The 20,512-nt window shown below is 39.9% G+C and overlaps 1 protein-coding gene across 1 annotated transcript; it reads left to right on the top strand.

The window, feature by feature from the left end:
• Window positions 1-58: 58 nt before the first annotated feature.
• GPBP1L1 (GC-rich promoter binding protein 1-like 1) lies at window positions 59-18,802 on the top strand. Its single transcript, XM_010292783.1, has 11 exons — window positions 59-952; window positions 1,792-1,906; window positions 3,100-3,229; window positions 3,601-3,884; window positions 6,664-6,736; window positions 7,912-8,105; window positions 11,719-11,859; window positions 15,565-15,723; window positions 16,523-16,647; window positions 17,524-17,626; window positions 17,882-18,802. The coding sequence occupies exons 2-11, from the start codon at window positions 1,847-1,849 to the stop codon at window positions 18,026-18,028; spliced, it is 1,416 nt and encodes a 471-aa protein (XP_010291085.1). The 5' UTR covers window positions 59-952; window positions 1,792-1,846; the 3' UTR covers window positions 18,029-18,802.
• Window positions 18,803-20,512: the final 1,710 nt, after the last annotated feature.

Below are 20,512 nucleotides of genomic sequence, written 5' to 3'. Positions count from 1 at the left end.
TCAGACTTTGTCATGTTTATGCTGCTTGTATTGATGGTGTTTTGTTTGTTTTTTATAGTGACTGCAGTTCCTGTCTCACCTCTTTGATGGAAGAGGACTATGACCCAGAAGTGAACTCTCCACTGTAGAACAAGAAGCTCTTGTGGAATAATTTGTGTCCTTTTAAAAACAGCACCCAGTCTACAAAAAATAGAGTAGAAGAGATTATTTTTGGACCTGGCATTTTTCTGTTCATGTGACCTATGTTTCAGCATGTAAATGGTGAAAACCGGGAAGATAAACATTTGTGCCTGCTTTTGAGCTTTATATCAAGTAGTGCTTAGCTCTGTGGAGCATTAACCAAGTTACGTGAAGACCAGAGTATATCCTAACTTTCATTTTTTTTAAATACTATACCTTTTTTTAGCAGATGTATGTGATAAAAATGAAGCTTATATTTTAAGAGAACTTGGGCAGATGCTTCTTGCTTAGGTCTCAGCATTTGGAGCAAACATTTCTATGTAACGTCGTCCTTTTTCCAGAGTGTTCAGGTTGATCTGCTGCAGATCATGAATTATCCAGCAGACTTGAGTGTATCTGTTCAGTATTAACCATGGTGTTGCTCTGAACGTTGTCATGCAGAGTTGACAAACCTTTTTGTAATGTAAAGGCCACCTTCTGTACTACCACAACCAGAGGGAATTTAATGAGGTGAACGTGGACGTGGCTTTTTTTAAATACAAATTACCTTCTTAGGGTTTTTTTTTTTTGTCGTAAGAGTGCAAAGAGAGGTTAAAATGAGCAGCTGAGGGGGTGAAGGGCACAGTTGGCACGAAGTGCGGCCTCTCGTGCTCCACTTCGAGACGCACTATTGCCTCAAGGCTGGCCTTACAGCATACTGGAGAAGGAAGGAACCCGAAGGTCAGTGAAGCACAGAAACTGAGGACATTGGACTGCAGAGGCCAAACTCAGGGTAAGTGATCATATGTATTTTTTTCTTTGCTTATATAGTGTTGACTTGTTCATAGATAATTGAAAGTTGAAAAATAGAGGAAAATGGTAAACAGAAGAACCTTCCACAAAAAGGCAGAATTCAGTTATACAGAGCACTAATGGAATTTTCATCATTTTGAGCAGTGGAAATGTGCTTTCCAACAGGTCATAGCAAATTCAGCTTCAGATTCCTCAGTAAGATGCCTCAGCTGGTCTTCAGTTGAACTTCCATTAAGATGCAGATCGTTCAACCAGCCTGTGTTCTGTTCCTTGGTTTCTTAGCTAGGAAAGCAATTTCAGCATAGATGTTCCCTGATGTATGGAAACCGGTGGTTCTGGAGCTGGCATGATTGTCTTTCAGGTCTCTGATCTGCTCTCAATGTCTCTGTCATCACTGGTTTGGTCATATTTGGTTTACAGCCTCTGGAATAAAACATGCAGTGATCACTACTCTGTAGACTATGAGACAATGAGCAATGAAGGAATGTACATTAAATGTAACGTACAATTACACATCTGTGCATTGTATGGTTTTTGCATGTTGTTTGTGCCGTTTTCTTCCTGCCTCCACACCCATCCTATCGTGAATTTCATGGGTGTGTTAATTGTAAACAGGAAGTAACTGGGAGTGTTTACGTTCTTACCTGTTTTAGTTAGAGGAACAAAGTTAGCAGGAAAAAAAGACATGCTTAAGTGTCATATGAAAAACTACAGCACTTTTCCCATTCTATTCTTACAGGCCAAGCTTTGGGAAATAAATTGTATTATCATTTCAGTTTGGAAAAGATGACAGTCAGCGAATTGTCTTTTCCTTTACAGATCCTGGCCATGAGGTTTGATGCCTCATTTTATTGAAGGGAGACACTGGACCTAAATGGCGCAGCATGACTTTGTTCCTGCCTGGCTTAACTTCTCAACGCCACAGTCAACCAAGGTAACATTGATACAGATCACCTTCTTTTACAGCTATGACAATGGGGCAATTTTTTGCTTTTTATTCTTGTTTTGTTGAAAAAATGTTTAATTTTAACTTCTGTGGTTTTAAAGAAGGTTTTTGGAAGCTTACTAAGCTGAAAATCTTTTTGCTGTCTTTGTTTCAACAAACGTATCCCTTCTATTTCAGAAGACGAACAGTCTTTGTGTTCAGACATGGAAGTAGTTCAGTGTCCTCGTGTTTAGACTAGAGTGGGATACCAGGTAGAAAATCATTAAAAGAAATGGCCCTAAGTCAAGACTTAGGCTGACACTTATTTACAATTCAGAATATAATTTGTGTTTCATTTATGAAAATAATCTGATCCTTGCTGAATAGTAGATTAGTAAGACCTTGGGCTTTAACTCCAAACTCAGAAATACTCATTAGTTTTTTGCAAGCTTAAAATGTGGGCAGTTTGCCTGTCACCTTCTTTCTAAAACTGGTTCCAGAAGAAGCTTAGCTTGACCCAGGAAGTCTGTTTTAGGACTTTAACAATTTGCATTACTTGTGCATGGCGATAGAGAAAAACATTTTAATAGCAATCCAGATCATAGTGGGCAACATTGATGAACAAGAAAGAATACAGCTTTCACCTTCATGCTTAAATAAGAGACAAAAGTAATTTCAGGATATTTGATCCATTTAAAATGAACCTCTGATTTTTTTTATAAGTAAGGGAAAGTGAAGAGTAAAAGATTCTTTGGAATCTTAATGCTAGAAGCATGAATGTTTTCTACAGCATCGTGGTTGTTTCAGCCCAAAAGTTCTTTAACCTGAGTATCTCTGAATTTTAATCGGGCTGATTGGATCCTCCTTTGCTGTCTACTCTTCTGTCTTTAGAGGGAGTAAATGAATGAGCACCTGTGTATCATAGAATTACTTTAAATGAACTGTGCAGAAAGTATGTGTTTGCAAAGACCACTGGTAAGATGAGTGTGTTGGGTTCTCTCTGATTCTGTGTAGGGTACACTGATTTGTGTGGCCTTCTGGTCAGGTTCACATGGTTGTTGATGTCATTGGCTAAGCAACATGGATGCTATATTGAAAACTAGTACAGGAATGTGGGGTTTGAGTGGTGTGGTTTTTTTTTTTCTTAAAAACACCCAAAGAGTGCTCTAAGGTTTCATTAAATCACCTTTTTCTTTCTGCAGTCCCCTGCAGCCACCTTTGAGAAACATGGAGAGCATCTTCCACGGGGAGAGGGCCGCTTTGGGGTGAGCCGTAGGAGACACAACTCTTCTGATGGATTTTTCAATAATGGGCCCCTCCGAACTGCAGGAGGTGAGTAGGAGGGATCAGAATGCAGCCTGAGAGCAAACATTTTGGAATATTCTACAGAATGAAGAATTCTGCAGAATATAAATAATAATGTTTTACAAAACTGTACGTCTTCAAAACACCCTATAAGAAGCTTGTGCTAGCAATTCTCTTCTCCCATGCCGTGCACTCAGGCCTTAAGGGTTTTCAGTGGTAGCTGTATGTGCGTGTTGTAGCTTGGTTTGTTTTTTCCTATAATCACACAGCTTAATAAGTTTGGCCTAGTAGTTACTTAGTGAACACTGACTTAACAACAAGAAAAACAGCCTGATATTTCCAGTATTCTGCACACTGTGTTGACTTTTCTATTTGCATACTTATCTCCTTTTATTTAGACTGCTGGCATCAGCCATCCCTTCTCCGCCATGATTCTGTAGATTCTGGTGTTTCTAAAGGAGCTCATGTTGGGCTTTCTGGCAGTCAGCCTGGCTGGCATGGTCCCTCACGGGGCCATGATGGTGTGAACCAGCGTGGTGGAGGAGGAACTGGAGTTCATCGCCACTGGAATGGCAACTTCCATTCCCGGAAAAGTTCCGCCTTTCAAGAAAAGCTGCCTGTTGAATCCAGGGAAGAGAAGAAGGAAGATAAAGAGCAGTTGCAATTTGAGGAAGAAGACTTTGTAAGTGTGTAGCTTCTCACTAGAAGTGGCAGCTGTAAGAAGTGGCTTTTCAGATCTCACTTAATTAGCATTAATAGGTAGTGAGGATCTAGAGTTGCGTTCCGTTCCCTGTTTGAGGTCACAACAGATTTAACAAAATTAGTCCAGTGCTGACAGGATGCTAATTGGTACCCAGAGTCCTCAGGATTTGACAACCTGTTGGATTATGGGTTTTGGCACTTCACTATATTTTGCCAAATGGTTATTGTGAACTGACGACAGCCTTGTAAGACACAAGCCAGATCTTCAGCAAAACCCATAAGGTGACAGTTTGGTCTACCACAGGAAGAGTAGTTACATTGACTTTGTGGCTTTGCTTACAAAGCCTTTTTTTTTTTTTTTTCCTTCTCCTAAGTATATCTATTCAGTTTATCTTCAGTCTGCCTGCTGTTCCTGTCTCCTGCATTCTGGTACACGTCAGTGTTTGTGATAACTTTCCCAAGTTTGTTCGTGACATGTGCTCAGACCTTTGCAACCATCTGTCTTGAATCTTCTGGAATAGTATTTTGTTATCAGAGATGTTTTCCTATCTTTCTGTTAATCTGTGGATTGGGGTTTCTTGAGCCATTTCTTCCATCACTATCTCCAATTCATCAATTTTCTTCTTACCGAGCATTCTGATTTCACGTGGTATTATCAGTACGATAGTCTCTTACATCCTGGCTCTATTTTTACTGGAATATCTTTAGTTTTCCAGACTTTCCCAAATAGTACCTGGGCTTATGGCTTTCATCCTTAGCATGTGTATTCCTTTAGTGCTAATGCTTTGAGATTTATGCACCTTTTCTGCTTTCTCTTCCATTTTAATTTTTTTTCTCCTGTCTCCTGATGAAGATTTTATTGTTATCAGACCATGTATTTTGCTCTTTGTATCTTGTTTCTTGCTGTCTCTCTAGGCTGTTCTTGACCAGTGTAATGAGGTCAATATCACCTGTAAGGTTCTGGTAACTGAGTCCCTTCACCTAATGCAATTCTTCTGACTTCATCTTTGATGCTAAAGCCATTGCTGCCTGCAGTAATGAGAGTTTCTGGTAATAGTGTTCACACTTACGTCTATCATCATCTTGAATTTTTTGCTGTCTTGTTCAGCTTTCCTCTCTGGAAGGGTGTTTACAGATGAAATTGTCATGGCAGTTTGGCACTGCTACTATTCAGGAATTTAGGAGCTGGAGTGAAATATATGAATGCTGCACAGCTGCTTCTGGCCAAAATCTAGAGTTAAATTGCCACAGGACTCAGTTTAATTTAAGCTGCCAGGTTCTTTTAGTGAAGTGCCTGGGGAATGATTGCATGCTCTTGTTCAACTGCTGCTGGGAGTGGTAGTCTGCATCACAGGGTGGTTTACACCTGGAGAGCAGTGATAAAGCTTGTGTGTAGACTTCTGTTAATCTGATTTCTCAAGAATACTGTGATTCAGAATTTCTATAAGCTTTTTCTTTAGACTGTTAAAAGCCTGTCAAAATGTGGAAGGTTATTGTAATGATTGTGACTGTGTACTGTTGTACTCTATCTTGATCTAAATCTTTCTTCCATGTACTACTTCATTCTCCGGTGCCTTGATGAGTGCTTTTCCCCAACTACATGGCTGTTCCTTCTGTAATTACTTCCCCCAATTTTTTTTTAAGATGGATCATACCACACACTGTCTAGTAGCAAGCTTTGCTGCATAACTCCTGTATTGTCTTTGCCATAGTGGTGAAACTAATGTGTACTGTGGTTAAGGATGTAGCTGTTAGGCCTGTGTGGCTGATGATGGCAACACGTTTCCTGAAAGGTCTGCAAAACAGGCTGTTAGTCTAAGTTCTCTTGTGGTGTGAGCACCACTGCTATAAAACTGACCTGTAACTGAAAAATGAAGCACTGAAACAGAGGAATTTCTAGGGTCTGAGGCAGGAATTTATGCTATGGTGTGACATTTTTTCCTAATTCTTATAAAACAGTAATGCCTAGTATTTCAGAAGTTCATTATTAGAGACTTACACTGTAGCCATAGTAACTAACATATGAAGAATTCATTAAAAAGAGGAAAAAGATGGCTTTATTTTGAACTGAAGTTATTTAGGACGGGGGAAGACGAATAGCTAATCAGAAACACTTGTCATTGAATGCTCAGATTTTTGTACTCTGTTTGAGCTTGGACACGTCCTTAGTTGTTCCACAAAGTTGAATTCTGATACTGAATCAAAGGTAAGTCTGCATGCAGCATTGTCCTGAAAAGTGGACTCTGAAGCTTAACTTAAATTTACCTGTAGCTTTTTTGTCAGTAAACATATATATATTCATTATTCCTTTACATTAGGAGCCTAGTATTGCTTTGGGGTTGTTTTTTTAATTGATTAATGCATAATTAATGTATAAAAATATATGGTAAATGCAGCTAGATTCTTCATATACTGATGATGTGGATTCTGTTTTATATTTTGAGTTGCTAATGCAATACCTAAATCTTTTATGTGTGTATTTGTTGCTGGAATCTACTTAATTGTACCGTAGAAGACTTAAAGGGCCTGGCCTGAACCCTCTGATAGTTCTCTTGGAAATACAGCAGAAGCCAAGGAGAATACAAACTTGAATTTTAGAGGGCTTGTAACAAAGCACACTCTTCTAACTCAGGTGCTGTTCAGAGAAATCTACCTGTACTCTGGTTTCCTAGAAGCATAATGTTATGTTAATACGATTGTGGGTTTGTTTTTGTTATATGCGATATAGTGATATACTCATTTGCATTGTCTTTTTACAGCCATCTTTGAATCCAGAAGCTGGAAGACACACCAACCAGAACAAACCTTTAGGAACACCTTCTGGAGTATGGGGTAGGTAAAGGTATTTACATCACTGTACAGAGTGCTGATGCTGAAGCAGGAAGTTGTAACTGATGTTTAAATGCTATTTTTTTCACTCAAAAAGATTTTAAAGACTTAAGTGAACCAGACAGTTTGCAGCTTTCTTGCCTCTGTCGTTTTCCACCTGCAATCTTCACTAATCTCTTGGCCTTTTTGTCTACTTGAAACTGTGCATGTCTTGTCACAAAAAACCTGCTAGTGGCAATAATGTCACTGTTCTGCATTTGCTTCCTGTCTTACTGCAGTTACAATTTCATGCAGACATCACTTAAAGAGCTGAGCAGATTTGAGTGAACTAGACATTAGTTTCTGACTTAGGATCTTCATATTAGAAATACAGCAAAATTTCCATAATTCTGTGGTTGAGATTTATGTGATTTTTATTTTTTTTTTTAACTCAGAACAGGCTTGCCTTTGATTCTGATGTGGTATGCAAATCTATGCCTTTTTAAAAAAAAAATGGGTGAAACAAGGTACCAGTTCTAGCAGCTAAATAGAGGTTTGTTAATCTCTAGTTAGAATGTAGCTAGATTAGTTGGGTTAGATATTGTAAATAGTACAAAAAAAAATCAAAAACACTTCTTGCTGTAGTACTGGATTGTATTCTTTTTGCATATTTGTCAGGCAGCTATTGTTCTGCTCAAAAAATAATGGCAATTAACATTTATGGGGCTTTTAGCTGTTTATACCATTACTGTTTTTAAATTGTTCTGCTCCTGCAAGTGTGTCGATTTGGCCTAAGAAATATTAATTGTGCTTGTTTGTAAAAGCACTGTGTCTTTTAAAGTATAGGTGTAAGTTATGCAAAGTATTTTTGCTGTGTTAGTGAATTAACAAAGCTGATTCATGGTTGCTCAAAAAAATGCTAATATCTGTTCTGATTTCTGTAGAATGGTGAAAGGCTGTTAATTGATGTCACTGTCTGTTTTCCCCCTTCAGTGTCAAGTGAGCTGTTGTGGTTAAATGAAAAAAGATTGGACTTTGACATCCTTATCCAGTATCTTTGCTCAAAGCTGAAACAAAAGAACAGCTGATAGCAGTCTCAGAATCAGATGTGTATCATCTAAGATTGAGAGGGGAGAAACTGGAGCTATTATGAAACTGAGCATTTGTATTTCAGAACCTTTCTCGGTTTATTTTTACAGAAAACCCCCCTAGTGCCAAGCAACCTACCAAGATGCTGGTCATCAAAAAGGTTTCAAAAGAGGATCCTGCCGCCGCCTTTTCAGCTGCATTTACATCACCTGTTTCTCACCTGGCAAATGGCAACAAAGCCACCACCATTGTCCCAAGTGTCTACAAAAATCTGGTTCCTAAACCTGCAGCTCCTCCTTCCAAGGTACAGGGGTTTCCAACCAAGTTAGTGAACTGCAGATCAAGGGAATCAACCCTCTGACAAATAGCAGGAGTTGGAATCCAGCAGTTTCTGGGGTAGTGGCCTTTACAGTAGAGGTCTGTTTACTACTAAAATGTTGTTCCCTGTTAAAATGCCATTTGGTCTTGTCCATACAGAGAACTAATCTCTCTTCTGATGATACTAATGTCTGTTTGAATGGGTGTGTTCTCATGCATTAGACAAATCCTTATCTCAATTAGACAAAACAAGCAATGCTAGAGAAGTGGAATGTGTGCTGCCATGTGCTTGGATTATGCACGTGACTACCTTGAAAAATATTTACTGGGTTACGATACTTTGATGTGTTTAAGACACAATTGAGGCTAAGATCAGATTAGATCGTAACATCCTGCAATTTAGCTCTAATTTAGTTGAGTCTTAGAGACAACCTGGAAAAGTAATGGGTTTTGTGCTACGATTCCTTTACTGAAAGAAATATAGGAGTGATGAAAAAACAAGTAGGCTTTTTGTTTCTTAGTTCTAAGCTTTATCTTGCCCATTTTTCCAGAGAATCTACATGTATAGATGCCCTAGAAATTTTGTAGGATTGATAGTGAAAGTGTCTAAGAAGCTAAAGAAAATTATCTAGGTTGTTCTTTAAAAAGGTGTTCAAATACTTTGATTTCTAAAATTTATTAATTACTAATGCTGGCTGTGACACTCCCAACAAAATCTTCCCTATGGTTAGAGTAGATTAGTGTTACACGCTTCAAAGATAAAAGCAAAATAGGAAAGATGAACAATTTTTTTTGTAAGAAACCAGGTTTAGAGCTTCTTTCCCTTTCTTAAGTTTCTCTTCATTCAGGCCAAATTCTGCCAAATACAGGAAAAGTCCTAATGGTTAAAATTATTATCAAATAATCTAGTATAAACCCTTAATTTAAAAACTGATCTCCTTCTCAATCAGATGGGATAAATCAGCCTATTATGAAGGTTATTAATAAAAGAGTGTTTCATTCCATACACAGTTTTCAGTCCATATACGTACTTGTTTAGCATAGTTAAACAAGATGCAGCTTCTGGTGGGTAGGGAGCTTCCTGTGGCTTTTTATTTATATTTTATATATGATTGATATATGTGTATATATATTCTTAACTTGGTTTTAGTCTGGATGTTTTGAGTGGTCTTTGAAACAAAAAGATACCGTTTCTCTACAGACTGTTAGATTGTCTCTTTGCTTCAGTGTAAGCAGAATTTTAGTGAACAGAAATACATACAGCTTTCCTGTCTTAGCTGCTGTTATGTGCAAAGATAACTTGGGAGGTCTGAATATTAGTGCTGTACCAACCGTAGAGTTTGAGACATTGAAATGCACCTCTGAAAGCTATGTAAATGTCTGTTTCTTCTGGTCGTGGTATTCCTGTTGCTTGAAATTGTAGAATTTGCATGTAAAAATCTGTTTAGCTATTATTCCTTGCTGCACAGTCATAATTGTGTTTGTTTTGGCTACTTCTAAAGCCCATACTCATAGGTTTTTTTATTAATTTCATCTAGAAGAGCTGCTCTTCCTAACTCTGTTCTGAAATTAAACTCTTTAAGTTTTGATTATTCAGATGAAACAAAAAAATATATTAATCAGTGCTCACAGTTGGAATAAACCCTGTAATTTTCATAGTTAACCTGAAAAATATGATATGTTTTTCTGTGACAGCCTTGTGGTTGTGGTATGGAACTTCAGCTTACATAAAAAATAATGGTAGGGCTTTTTTTTTCGTAGCTTGTTTTACATGTTACGTGGCTCTCATTTGCATTCTAGATTGTGTAAGTATATTTAAATAGAAATGATGGCAATATGTAGTGGTAGCTGCCTAAATTCCTTTTAATGAAGTATTTACTGTACTGAACCAGTTGGTAGGCCTGGATTACACCTGGATTCATACCTGAAGTAGTATAATACTGATAACATTAAACGCTATTTGGCTAATGGAGAAGGTATTGACTTTTGATGTGTAGCCCAAGAGATCAGTCATGTTAAGCAGAATATAAATATGTACTTAGTGATTTAGATATTAATTTTTAAGTAGGCATGCATTGACATGGTGCTGTGGTTGTTGGGAGAATATAGTGCTCCTCCGTGATGGGGATTGCAGTAGGGAAGAATTGTCTGCGGGTGTCATCAACAGCGCTTTTGTTAAGAAACGGTGACCATTAGTAAAGCTAAAAGGTGGGAAATAAGCATATGCTTAGCCAGAAAAGCTGTGTGCATAATGCCTTTTTTAAAGGTACAAGACATAAAGCAGCTATAGTAGGATGCATTATTCTGAAGATTCTGGAAAGCTGTACAGAAATTGCAGTGCCTAAAGTAGTAGAGTGGTCAAAACATTCCTTTTGACAAAGTCAGTGGTATTGGAAAGCTGCCACAGGCAAACTGAATGAAAAATGGTGTCGTAAAGTTGTACCTCGTAGTATTGAAAGGAAGAGAACTGATGGCAGTGAAACAAGTACGTTCATTCTTGGCTAATTGAGACAGATAATTGTTCACAGTCAAACAATCCATGAAGGTCATAATCTGCAAACGATTCCTTCTGATATGCATCTCTAGTTGTGTTTGAACCTAGCGGCCTCCCTAAGAAAGCAAATAGGGGTCTGTCGTTGAATTTGTCTAAGCTGCCCCTTTGTGGAATCTGGGAGAACAACAAGCAGCCAAGAGCTGGGTATCTAAACAGTGCAACCACCAGATCTGCAGGGAGAAACTTTTTGTCACATTAATTCTACACACTAAAGTTAGTACAAGGCAATATTGCACCGTATGTTTTAATGCTCTGACAAGTGTATTTCTCAAGCTACTTGATACAACACTGTTGTTAGAATGCTTTTTGTAAAGACAGTCATTTCACAGTGTTTGTCCTTGGTTGATAAGAGAGGCTCAAGAATAACATTACAAGTAAGAAAAACTTATCTTGAAGTCTCTGCTTTTCAGCCAAATCACCAGTGTATTTGAAAGGATACTGCAGAGAGTATCCAGAGCAAAACAGCAAGTGCTCATGCACTTTAATGAACTGGCTGCTTTGTCTTTTTTGTTGTTGTTGTTGTTGCGAAATCAGTGCAATGATGGACACTTTCAGAGCTCTAGGAAATAATTTGCATTCTCAGCCTGGACAGAAATACTCCTTGATGTGCTTCTTCCTTGCGCAGGGGAGGTTCCTGTCAAGTGATGCAAACTCTTTCTTTGTGGCATACAGTGTTCCCATGTGAAATGTGAATTTAATTGGGGTTTTTTTTTTTTACTTCCCATCTGTGGGTAGCTTTAAGATACATTGCATTACTTGATGGTGATTCTGACTTAATGAAGAGCAATGCTGTATTTTCTCTTTGAGCTCTAACGGTGCTGTAGTGGACAGTGGTGTCCATGAAGCAGAATTGTCTGTGGTTTGGGGAAAACGGAAGAAGATGGGGAAAAACAACAGGTGTCGAGGTAAACTTGTTGAGACTTGGAGAGGGAGGAAAGAAAATCTGTGCAACAACCAACATAATGTTTATTTGTTTTACTTGCAAGTAACCCTTTCTTGTGCCGTACCATTTACTGTCCAGTATTTCGTGTTCTCTTCAATATAGCCCAGTCCATGGAAAGCCAACAGAAGTGAACATAAACCAGGCTCGCTTTCCTCCAGCCGTGACTCTGCCTTTACCAGTCCAGTGTCTGTAACCAAACCAGCGGTACTGGCGAGTGGCTCAGTCCTCACCTCTCCCAAAGAGGTAAGGGGTTGGATTTGGGGATAGGGTGGGAACTTTTACCACTATCACCTATTACAGCTTAAACATGATAAGGTCCTCTCTGTACATGATATACTTACCTTTGCACCCTTGAAGAATGACTCACTTGTACATTCTTAACTCATTCTGCCACATCTCTGATACACTAAAAGAAATAAAATGTGGTTTACCTGGATGTAAAGCCACTGGTGTTTGTTCAAAGGTATTAGAGTTTTCCTGCAATATTAAAAAAAGTACTAATGCTTTAAATAGTGTTGCATAACTAGACATGTGTAGACTTGGTGTTATCAGAGTGCAGATACCAAGAACTGATGTGAACAGATACGTAAACTGATTCCCATGCTATTCTTTAATACAGTAAAAGAAGGGGAAAGAGGGTAATCTGCCTCATTTCCTTTCTCTAGGAGAGCAACAGCACAAGCAATGAGCTCTGGGAGGCTTGAGAGGGTTTAATGTGTACATGTATCTTCAGCTACAGTGTCTGATTTTAATTTTGGTGTTGGAGGGACATGAGGGGGAAACTGGCTTACCTCCACTTTTGCTCTGAAGTATGCAGAGAACCTTGCATATAAATCTGTTAACATTTCAGCAGTAACTGTGACAAAACACGTTTTGGCCAACATTTCTATGCATCACTTTATCATTTATATACAAAATGCTGTTTTGGAGCTTGAAATTCCACAAAGAAAAGTGGAAAAGTGACACTGAATTACTTTTCTTCTCTGCTTCTGGGAATCAAAATTCAGCAGGTTTGTGATCATGGGTAAAAAGAACAAAAATAAAACAGACTATGATAAGCAATCTATTAATATAATTTGAAATGATTGTGTTTGCATTTCAAGTGTAACAGTGGGGTTTTTTCCTAGTTGTGCATGTGTCATTTTCCTTTACAAATCTTATAAAATAAGACTTTGTCATCTTTATGATTCTCTGCTTTGCAGACTTTACTTTGCAGCAGCCTGTACTTTTCTGCTTTAGCCACTGCAGAGCATAAAAGCAGTCATTAAAAGCAATAGTTAGCAAGCATGCACCTGCACTTCGACAAATAGATCTTACACTGTGTCCCTTTCCCTTACCTTGCTTTTGTCTGTCCTCAGACCAAGTCCTTTGTGCTACTGACAGCCTTCTTTTTTTGTGTGTAATGCACAGCACAGTGTGGACACCTTTGCAGCATAAATATATTAACTTAAATAGGCTTTCACCTCCAGGTAGATACCAAGAAGGGTATTCACTTTGTGTCATACAGTAGTAACGCAAGTAGTCTCCATTATTTTATTCCTGCCCCGCCCCCAGAAGGTCTTACCTGAAACTTTAGTCAGCAAAGATGTCGGGTACTAATCTGACTGCAGGAGTAGGCAGCTGGGTTTTCCCCAGAACAAGCAATACTTCCTTAATACTTCTTGTATTACCAGCATCAACAACTAAACAAAAAGGGCTTAAAAATTCCTCCCAAATAAAATTGAACACTTGTAATACATTTTTCTTTCAATCTGTTGGATACATGGAGTATGAAAACACAGGACCATGGCCAGCAAATACTACTGTAATCCTAGCTCCACAGGCTTACTACAAGTAATCTCTACCTTTTTATTTCTGAAATGGGGATAATGCCATGTCCAACACTTCTGCAGGAGGGGCACCTTTATTCATAAGAGACCACAGTGTGTTCAAAACTAAAAGGGTGCCAACTAGCACCGGTGCCATGTCCCCACAAGCCAGTCTAAGATAACCAAATTCGGATACAGTCTGAATTCTTAAAATGATACAGGATGACTTTTCTGTTAGAGTAGCTACCCCTGTTAAACAGACTGATATCTGAACAAATCTGAGATTCTGCATAGTAGTCTCATTTTAAAAAAAAAATTTTTAAAGAAATCTGAGAGATGCCTTGATGTTTCAGTCAGAGGGCTAAGCCTACCTTTAGAAAAGATGTCAAGAAATGACTACATGTACCCCTTTATATAACATTCTCTTTTAATATTATAACACCTTCTACAACAAGTTATGAATAAAATCAGAATTGAGGTGAAATTCAGTTCCCTTTCAGGACTCTGTTGTTTCTAAACCTTAGCTTTAACTGTCTTCACCTAATGTGAAGAGGACAGGCTGAGAGTTGGGGTTGTTCAGCCTGGAGATGAGAAGGCTCCGGGAACACCTTACTGCAGCCTTCCAGTACTTAAAGGGGGCTTATAAGAAAGATGGGGACAGACTTTCTAGCAGGGTCTGTTGCGATAGGACAAGGAATAATGGTTTTAAACTAAAAGAGGGCAGATTTAGACATAAGGAAGAAATTTTTCACAGTGAGGGTGGTGAAACACTGGCACAGGTTGCCCAGAGAGGTGGTAGATGCCCCATCCCTGGAAACATTCAAGGTCAGGCTGGATGGGTCTCTGAGCAACCTGATCTAGTTGAAGATGTCCTTGCTTACTGCAGGGGGGTTGGACTAGATGACCTTTAAAGGTCCCTTCCAACTCAAAAATTCTATGATTAAGTGTAGAAATTAAGTTTTACTAACTCAGCAGTTCTATACAGTGCCATTAAGACCGTTACTTCTAGCAAAGAGCTCAAGTGCTTTACTAAAGTATTAGAAATTACCAGAAGACATCTAATTTTTAGTCTCCTTTGTTCGTTGTTACCTTCTGTCAATGCAGTCAAACTGATTACCATGTTGAGACCTTTAATTTCAGTACTATGCTTTTTATCCTAATATTCAGAGTAACTTGTTATGTGTGTTACAGTTGTGGATTTGTTCCTTACTGTGTTGAATTAGTCAAAATCTGAAAAGGCCACCTGAGAAATGTTTACCATAAGACATTAGTTTCAGCATGCACTTCCCCGAAAGGCGTTACTACACACCAGTGTTTCATGTGCAACAGGCATTAGAAATAGAAGCAGCAGTTTCTGCCTTGTTTTTGTTTTCCTAAATATTTTAGTTCCCTTGAACTTTGCTCAGAGCACTGTGAGTATACTAAAAACACTTTGCAAAAGGACATTCATTTTGAAGAGCCTGAATTTGCAACCTTTCCACCCTAGTTTATAAAAAGGGGGAGGGAGAAAAATACTACAGGCTTTAGGAAATCTTACTCTGTTTTAATATTGAGGAAAAAAAATCAAAGCAAGTAAGTGAAGGAAAAGAATAGTTTTGCATGCAGGATTCTAGTGTCGGGTATCCATGTTAACAACTGAATTACTCGTTGTCTTAGAGTAGCCAGACATGAACTTCATATATGAGCAGAAGGGTAAGATATTGGGAACTTTTGCATAACATGTTCTTGGATTTCTTTTGCATGTCCAGTCAAAATGATGGAACAAATTAAATTGAAAGCTCATCTTGGTTAGCAATCTTTTTATTGCAGTGTAATGGCTGGGATACTGCTAACGTGCAGACTGGGATGCCTTATGCCTGGTTCACAAATTTGTGTTAGTTAAAGCTTAAAACACTGTGGAAGAGCATGGGAGGTTACCTTGGGTTCATGACTTGAGCTGAGCAGATTTCCCACGGGCTCCAGGGTTGCCTGTGGCTCCACACTGAACCATCTGGGCGGTGAGTGTACACAGCGAGGATTCATCAGCATGCTCAACAGGCACTGATGGGTGTTTGAAAGGTGTAAGCACAGACCCTGAAGAAGGCCCCATCTTCACAGCAACGCGGTTTGAAAGTCTCTATATTCTACCTTCCTTGTCTAGAGTCCTTCCAGCACCACCCCTCCCATCGAGATCTGCTCTTCACGCTTGACGAAGCTGATGCGCCGTACCACTGATAAAAAGAGTGAATTCCTGAAGGCACTGAAAGATGATCGGAATGGGGAGATAACAGAGAACAGAGAATGTGACAAGCTGGATGATGTAAGATTGCTGTCCTTACTGTATGTATGATCATGATGTATTTAAAGAGTTGAGTACTGAACAAAAACAGCAGAGTATGTAATTCAGGCTCTGGAGGAAGAAGGGAATGGCTTCCATTTGGTCTGGCACACGTGCCAGCAGAAGTAGTGGTAGTACACAGCACTGATGAAGGGAGATCCATAACATGACGAAATGCAAATGGGTAAGTAATGAATGAGGTGGAAGGGAAAGTCACAGATGGTGAAGGTAATCTAGATTTTTGCAAGGGTTCTCTAAGGAGTGGAACAATACCATATTTTAACATCTCGGTTTGCTTTCAAACTTCCTTGTCAAACTACATCCACAGGAAAGTAGAATTCAGTGCTCGTGAAAGGTGCAGGATAGTGGCTCAAGCTTCAGAGGCTTAGACCAGGCCCCTAAATGCATAAGTTTGTGGCTTAACGCATATGTAAAGAGTGTCCTTAGGAGTATTTCATTCTCTTAGTTTTCTTACTCTCACTCTGAAGCCACTGGTGATGGCTTTGTAGTGCCAACTCTTACTCCCTTGACACAAAAGTGCCATCTACCAGATGTCATTCATGTTGTGTTGTCTTGTACAGCGAGGTAAGAGTTGTTTTCAACCGTTACCAGTCCAGGCTCTGTAAAAAGAGACTTGCCTCGAGGTGAAAGGCTCTGTAAAAAGAGACTTGCCTCGAGGTGAAAGGCTTTTCTTTACTTCCAAAAGCAGAAGCCTGAACTTGGAACTGTGCTATTGGCATGGTCTGTGCGAGCATACTTTGATGTTTTTATTTTTCTTCAGATGGAGAGCAACAGCACACCAGAACCAAAGGAAAACTGGGAAGAGAATTGCCATCAGAATGGCCTTTCTCTCCCTTTGCCGGAGGAGGGGGAAAACCTCTCTCATTCATTGGAAGCAGAACACAGGTGAGTAACAGAAAAATAAGGTGTCTGGAGTAAAGGAGAGTGAGTCTTTGGACTGCATGAGGAGAAGGAAACTATTTTCAAAGACAACTGTCTGGGAAGCTTCATGTGTACTGAGCTAGAGGTGTGTGGGCTTCATGACTAGTGCTGGACTGGGTGGAGTCTTACCAAAAGTAAAACAAGACTGCTGTGAGTGAATCAGGTGAGCCAAGATTTTGCCAAGGTCTGTAACTAAATTCCAGTGCTTCTCTAGTACCACATCCTTGTGTGTTAACACTGCCTAGATATTTTCCTGCCCGCACTGGGAGTCAGTATGAACCTAGTGTGATTCTGGTTAATTTACAAGCAGGTGTCCTAAATGGAATGGTCTGAAAACTGCAGGTACACCCTCACAAGCACATAACACTTTCTGTGTGCACCTAGAATATTCCTGTGCTGCTTTAAATGCTGTGTAAGTGGAGGAGAGTCCAGAAAATATTTACGTGGTATCTCAGCTTGTATCTTGCTTCAGTGAGTAAGCAGTGTGTGAGCATCTGATATAAGAGGATAGTAAGTTTTAGGCGATTCTGAGCTGTGATACCGGTGTGATTGCCTCATGTCCTCCTTTCAGTGTCCAAATCTCTGCCTTGCTTTCCTTCTGCCAGCCTAGTTATTTACCCATTGTACAGGACCTCTGATTATTAAATATTTGTAAAAGACATTGAAAAATGTTGGGTAAATGTGAAGCATTGTTGCACTGGTCTCTAATATAGAAGATTCCCTGGTGAATTGGGAGTGAATTAATACAAAACCTTGTGCTTCATGGGCAAAATGTTCTCTCCTTTGCCGTTGTTCCTTTGCTTTAATTCCCAAGCCCCTTTTATTTTCTCCACAAATCAGGTTATTGAAAGAAATGGGATGGCAGGAATATCCTGAAAATGACGAGAACTACCTTCCCCTCACGGAGGATGAGCTCAAAGAGTTCCAAATTAAATCAGAGCAGGTATGTTTACAGCTCTTGCCACTTGTGACTGCTCTTCTCCCTCACCCTTCTCATGCACAAGTCTTCTGTGATGTAGTTCTTAAGGATGTTCAAGAAGGCAAAGAACTGAAGTAAGGTTATAGTGCAGGTGATGATTCTGTGTGACCTGTGTAGAGCATGTGGATACAGTTAAATATATAATTTGTGTCCACAGATGGTTTGCAACAGTTACTCTCAGCAATTTGCTTGTTTTAAAACTTGCTTTCATTCCTACAGCGAAGAAGAAATGGATTTGGGAAGAACGGATTTCTTCAGGGCCGTGGCTCCAGCCTGTTGTTCCACTGGAGAAGCACTTTTAAGACAAAGATTGAGGACTCAGACACAGAAACTAGTAGCAGCGAAACGTCAGATGACGATGCCTGAAAGTGGGCACAAGAAAATTAAAATAAATAAAACCAACCCAATAAACTCAGTTCATAGTTCAACATGTGTTTGGGGTTGTATAAACTAAACAGAGTTTATTCTGTCTCCAGTCTGTTCAGTTTTTTCTTTTGTTGTTAATACTTCATGCACAAGGGAAATAATTGTATCCCAAAGAAGAGAGAAATTGGCTTCTTTAGCTTTTTCTTTTGGTTTTGCCCTAATGCTTAATAGAAGTTTGTGCAGCTAGCAAATTTTGACAAAAATCCCTTGTGGGGCAGTGCACAAGTTCAGTCTTGTAAGCAGGATACAAGTGGCTGACCTTTGCAACAACAAGCTTCTAACAAGTGCCGCCTGCATTACGTAATGTCATGCGGTAACAGTGTGCTAAAACAATCATTGTCAATGACAAAATGGCTATTGAAGTTCTAATTATGTTAAATTAATGCTAATAACATGAATTTTTTATTTTATTTTATTTTTTTTTGGCGGCTCGGGGAGCTTCATCACTTAACCAGGCGTTTGTGGTTTTCTTTTTTTGGGTACAGCTGTAAAATATTTGGATATAGGAATTGTTTGTGTTCTTCTTGCAGCCTTGATATTCAGGGTGGATTGTAAAATATAAATTTTTTGTGAGATTTCAAAGATTAAGATTATTTTGATAACATTATTTACAGATTTAAAAAAGTGACTATCACATTGAGTCTGTATGAGGGGGAAAAACTACTGCATCAAAAATAACTAACTTGGAATAAATATTTTGCATCAGTTTGCCAATTCTAATTGTCTTTCTTATGTAAGAAAAGCTTTCCTCTAAAGGGACCTGCAACTTTGGGGGTTTAATAGCACTGGGGATAAATAGTTTCTTCTCCCACTGTATTTTTCCACTTGGCAAACATTGCTGTAGCGCTCAGACTGCAGAAGCTAAACTCTCCCTTTAAGAAGGGAGAGGGAGAACAATGGTGAGATGATAGCCCCTGTTTGAGGTTGTTGGGTTTTGTTTTTGTTGTTTTTTTTTTTTTAAGAAACAGAATAATTCAAATTATCTTCCACTAAAGCAGTTTGCTTTTTTTTTTTTCCCCGCTTCATACAAAATCGTGAAGCTCGACTGGTCGGTGTCACTTGTTCCTTAGTGCAATGCTGCTGTTTATGTTCACAACGTGGCAAGGGAATGTCTGAATCCAAAGCTGTTTTCATTGAAATCTTTTTTAAAAATTCATGAAAACATTTCTATTAGATTAAAAAGGATTTTACAAACAACTCGGTTGTGGCCTAAGCTATTTCACTGTCTGTTTTCAGTTCAGCTTGTACACAAACGTTTTGGAGTGGAAAGTATTCGCATGGTTGTGCACTGTTTGCAAGTGGGTCGGATGGAATTGCACATCGTGTACGAAATCCTGGTCTCGCTGACCTGGGGGGAATTTCATGTGAGGTTTTGCTTTGGGGTTTTTTCTTTAATCCACTCCTGACCAGGCAGAGAGGAGAGAGGTGTAATAAAATGACAAGGTTGAGCTGTGACTCTCTGCATCTGGACTCAAGGGAATGCTCTTGGTGACACCAGGTGTTGCTGACACGGTGCCTCTGGCACTGCAGTTAACCCCTGGGGAAGAGGGGCGAGGGAATTTCTTCCTTGCTGCCATCTGGGAGCCAAGCTCCAGCCACAGGGTCTACCTGGGAATGCTCTGGGCAGTGCTCGCTCTCCTGTAAGACAGTTCATAGATCGTCTTGTTCCTTCTGAAGGTCCTACTGAGTCAGTCCCATCAAACATGGCTTTTGTCTGGAAGAGTTTAACCTTTATTAAATTTTACTTCCTACATCCATTTAAGTGAAAATGTATTTGCATTGTTGTCTAGAAATGGGCTAATTTTTTTAAAAAATCCATCACATCAACTCCCTGCTGATAGCCACTGGCACGGGGCAGACGCCATTGCGGAGCAATTCCTGCCCAGAGCAAGGAACCTGCCTGACGGGGATGGCGCAGCATGACACCTGCGTCACGCCAACCTCTTCCTTCACAGCCTGTGCCCCGGCCCTCTGAGGGCATGTGCGTGTTTTAAACACTTGGAAGCTTTCCAAGGCCAGTCGCCAGTTCTCTGCGGGTGGTGGCACTGGTGGCCAAGGCGGTGGGTGCCCTGCAGCACCCTGGGGAGAGCCCCCAGCTGCTCCTCACCCTGTGCTCAGACAGTGGAGATGGGGGCAAGGGTAGAAAGAGGGGAGCTCATTTTGGGAAGGGGGCAATGGGTAGGAGGAGAGGTTGCTCATTAGCTTAAAGGCTGCCGTGTGAATTGTGAGCTGCTGCCAGGAGGACAAGGGGTGCCCTGGGCCGGGCAAGGCCGGCAGCGAGCACGGGGTGAGGGGGAGCGCTGCAGGGACGGGGGACCCTCTGGCCGAGCACTGCTGCAGGGGCCTCCCCAGCTTGTCCTCTGCAGATTGCTCTGGTGCCCAAGTGACCTCTTCTCCCTCTTTCCGGTGCCCATGGTAAACAGT

Source organism: Phaethon lepturus, unplaced genomic scaffold (genome assembly GCF_000687285.1).
Source record: "Phaethon lepturus isolate BGI_N335 unplaced genomic scaffold, ASM68728v1 scaffold37668, whole genome shotgun sequence".
In the NCBI taxonomy this organism is placed as follows: Eukaryota; Metazoa; Chordata; class Aves; order Phaethontiformes; family Phaethontidae; genus Phaethon; species Phaethon lepturus.
Note: the sequence above shows the minus strand (reverse complement) of the source record. Positions and strands in the feature narration are given on the sequence as shown.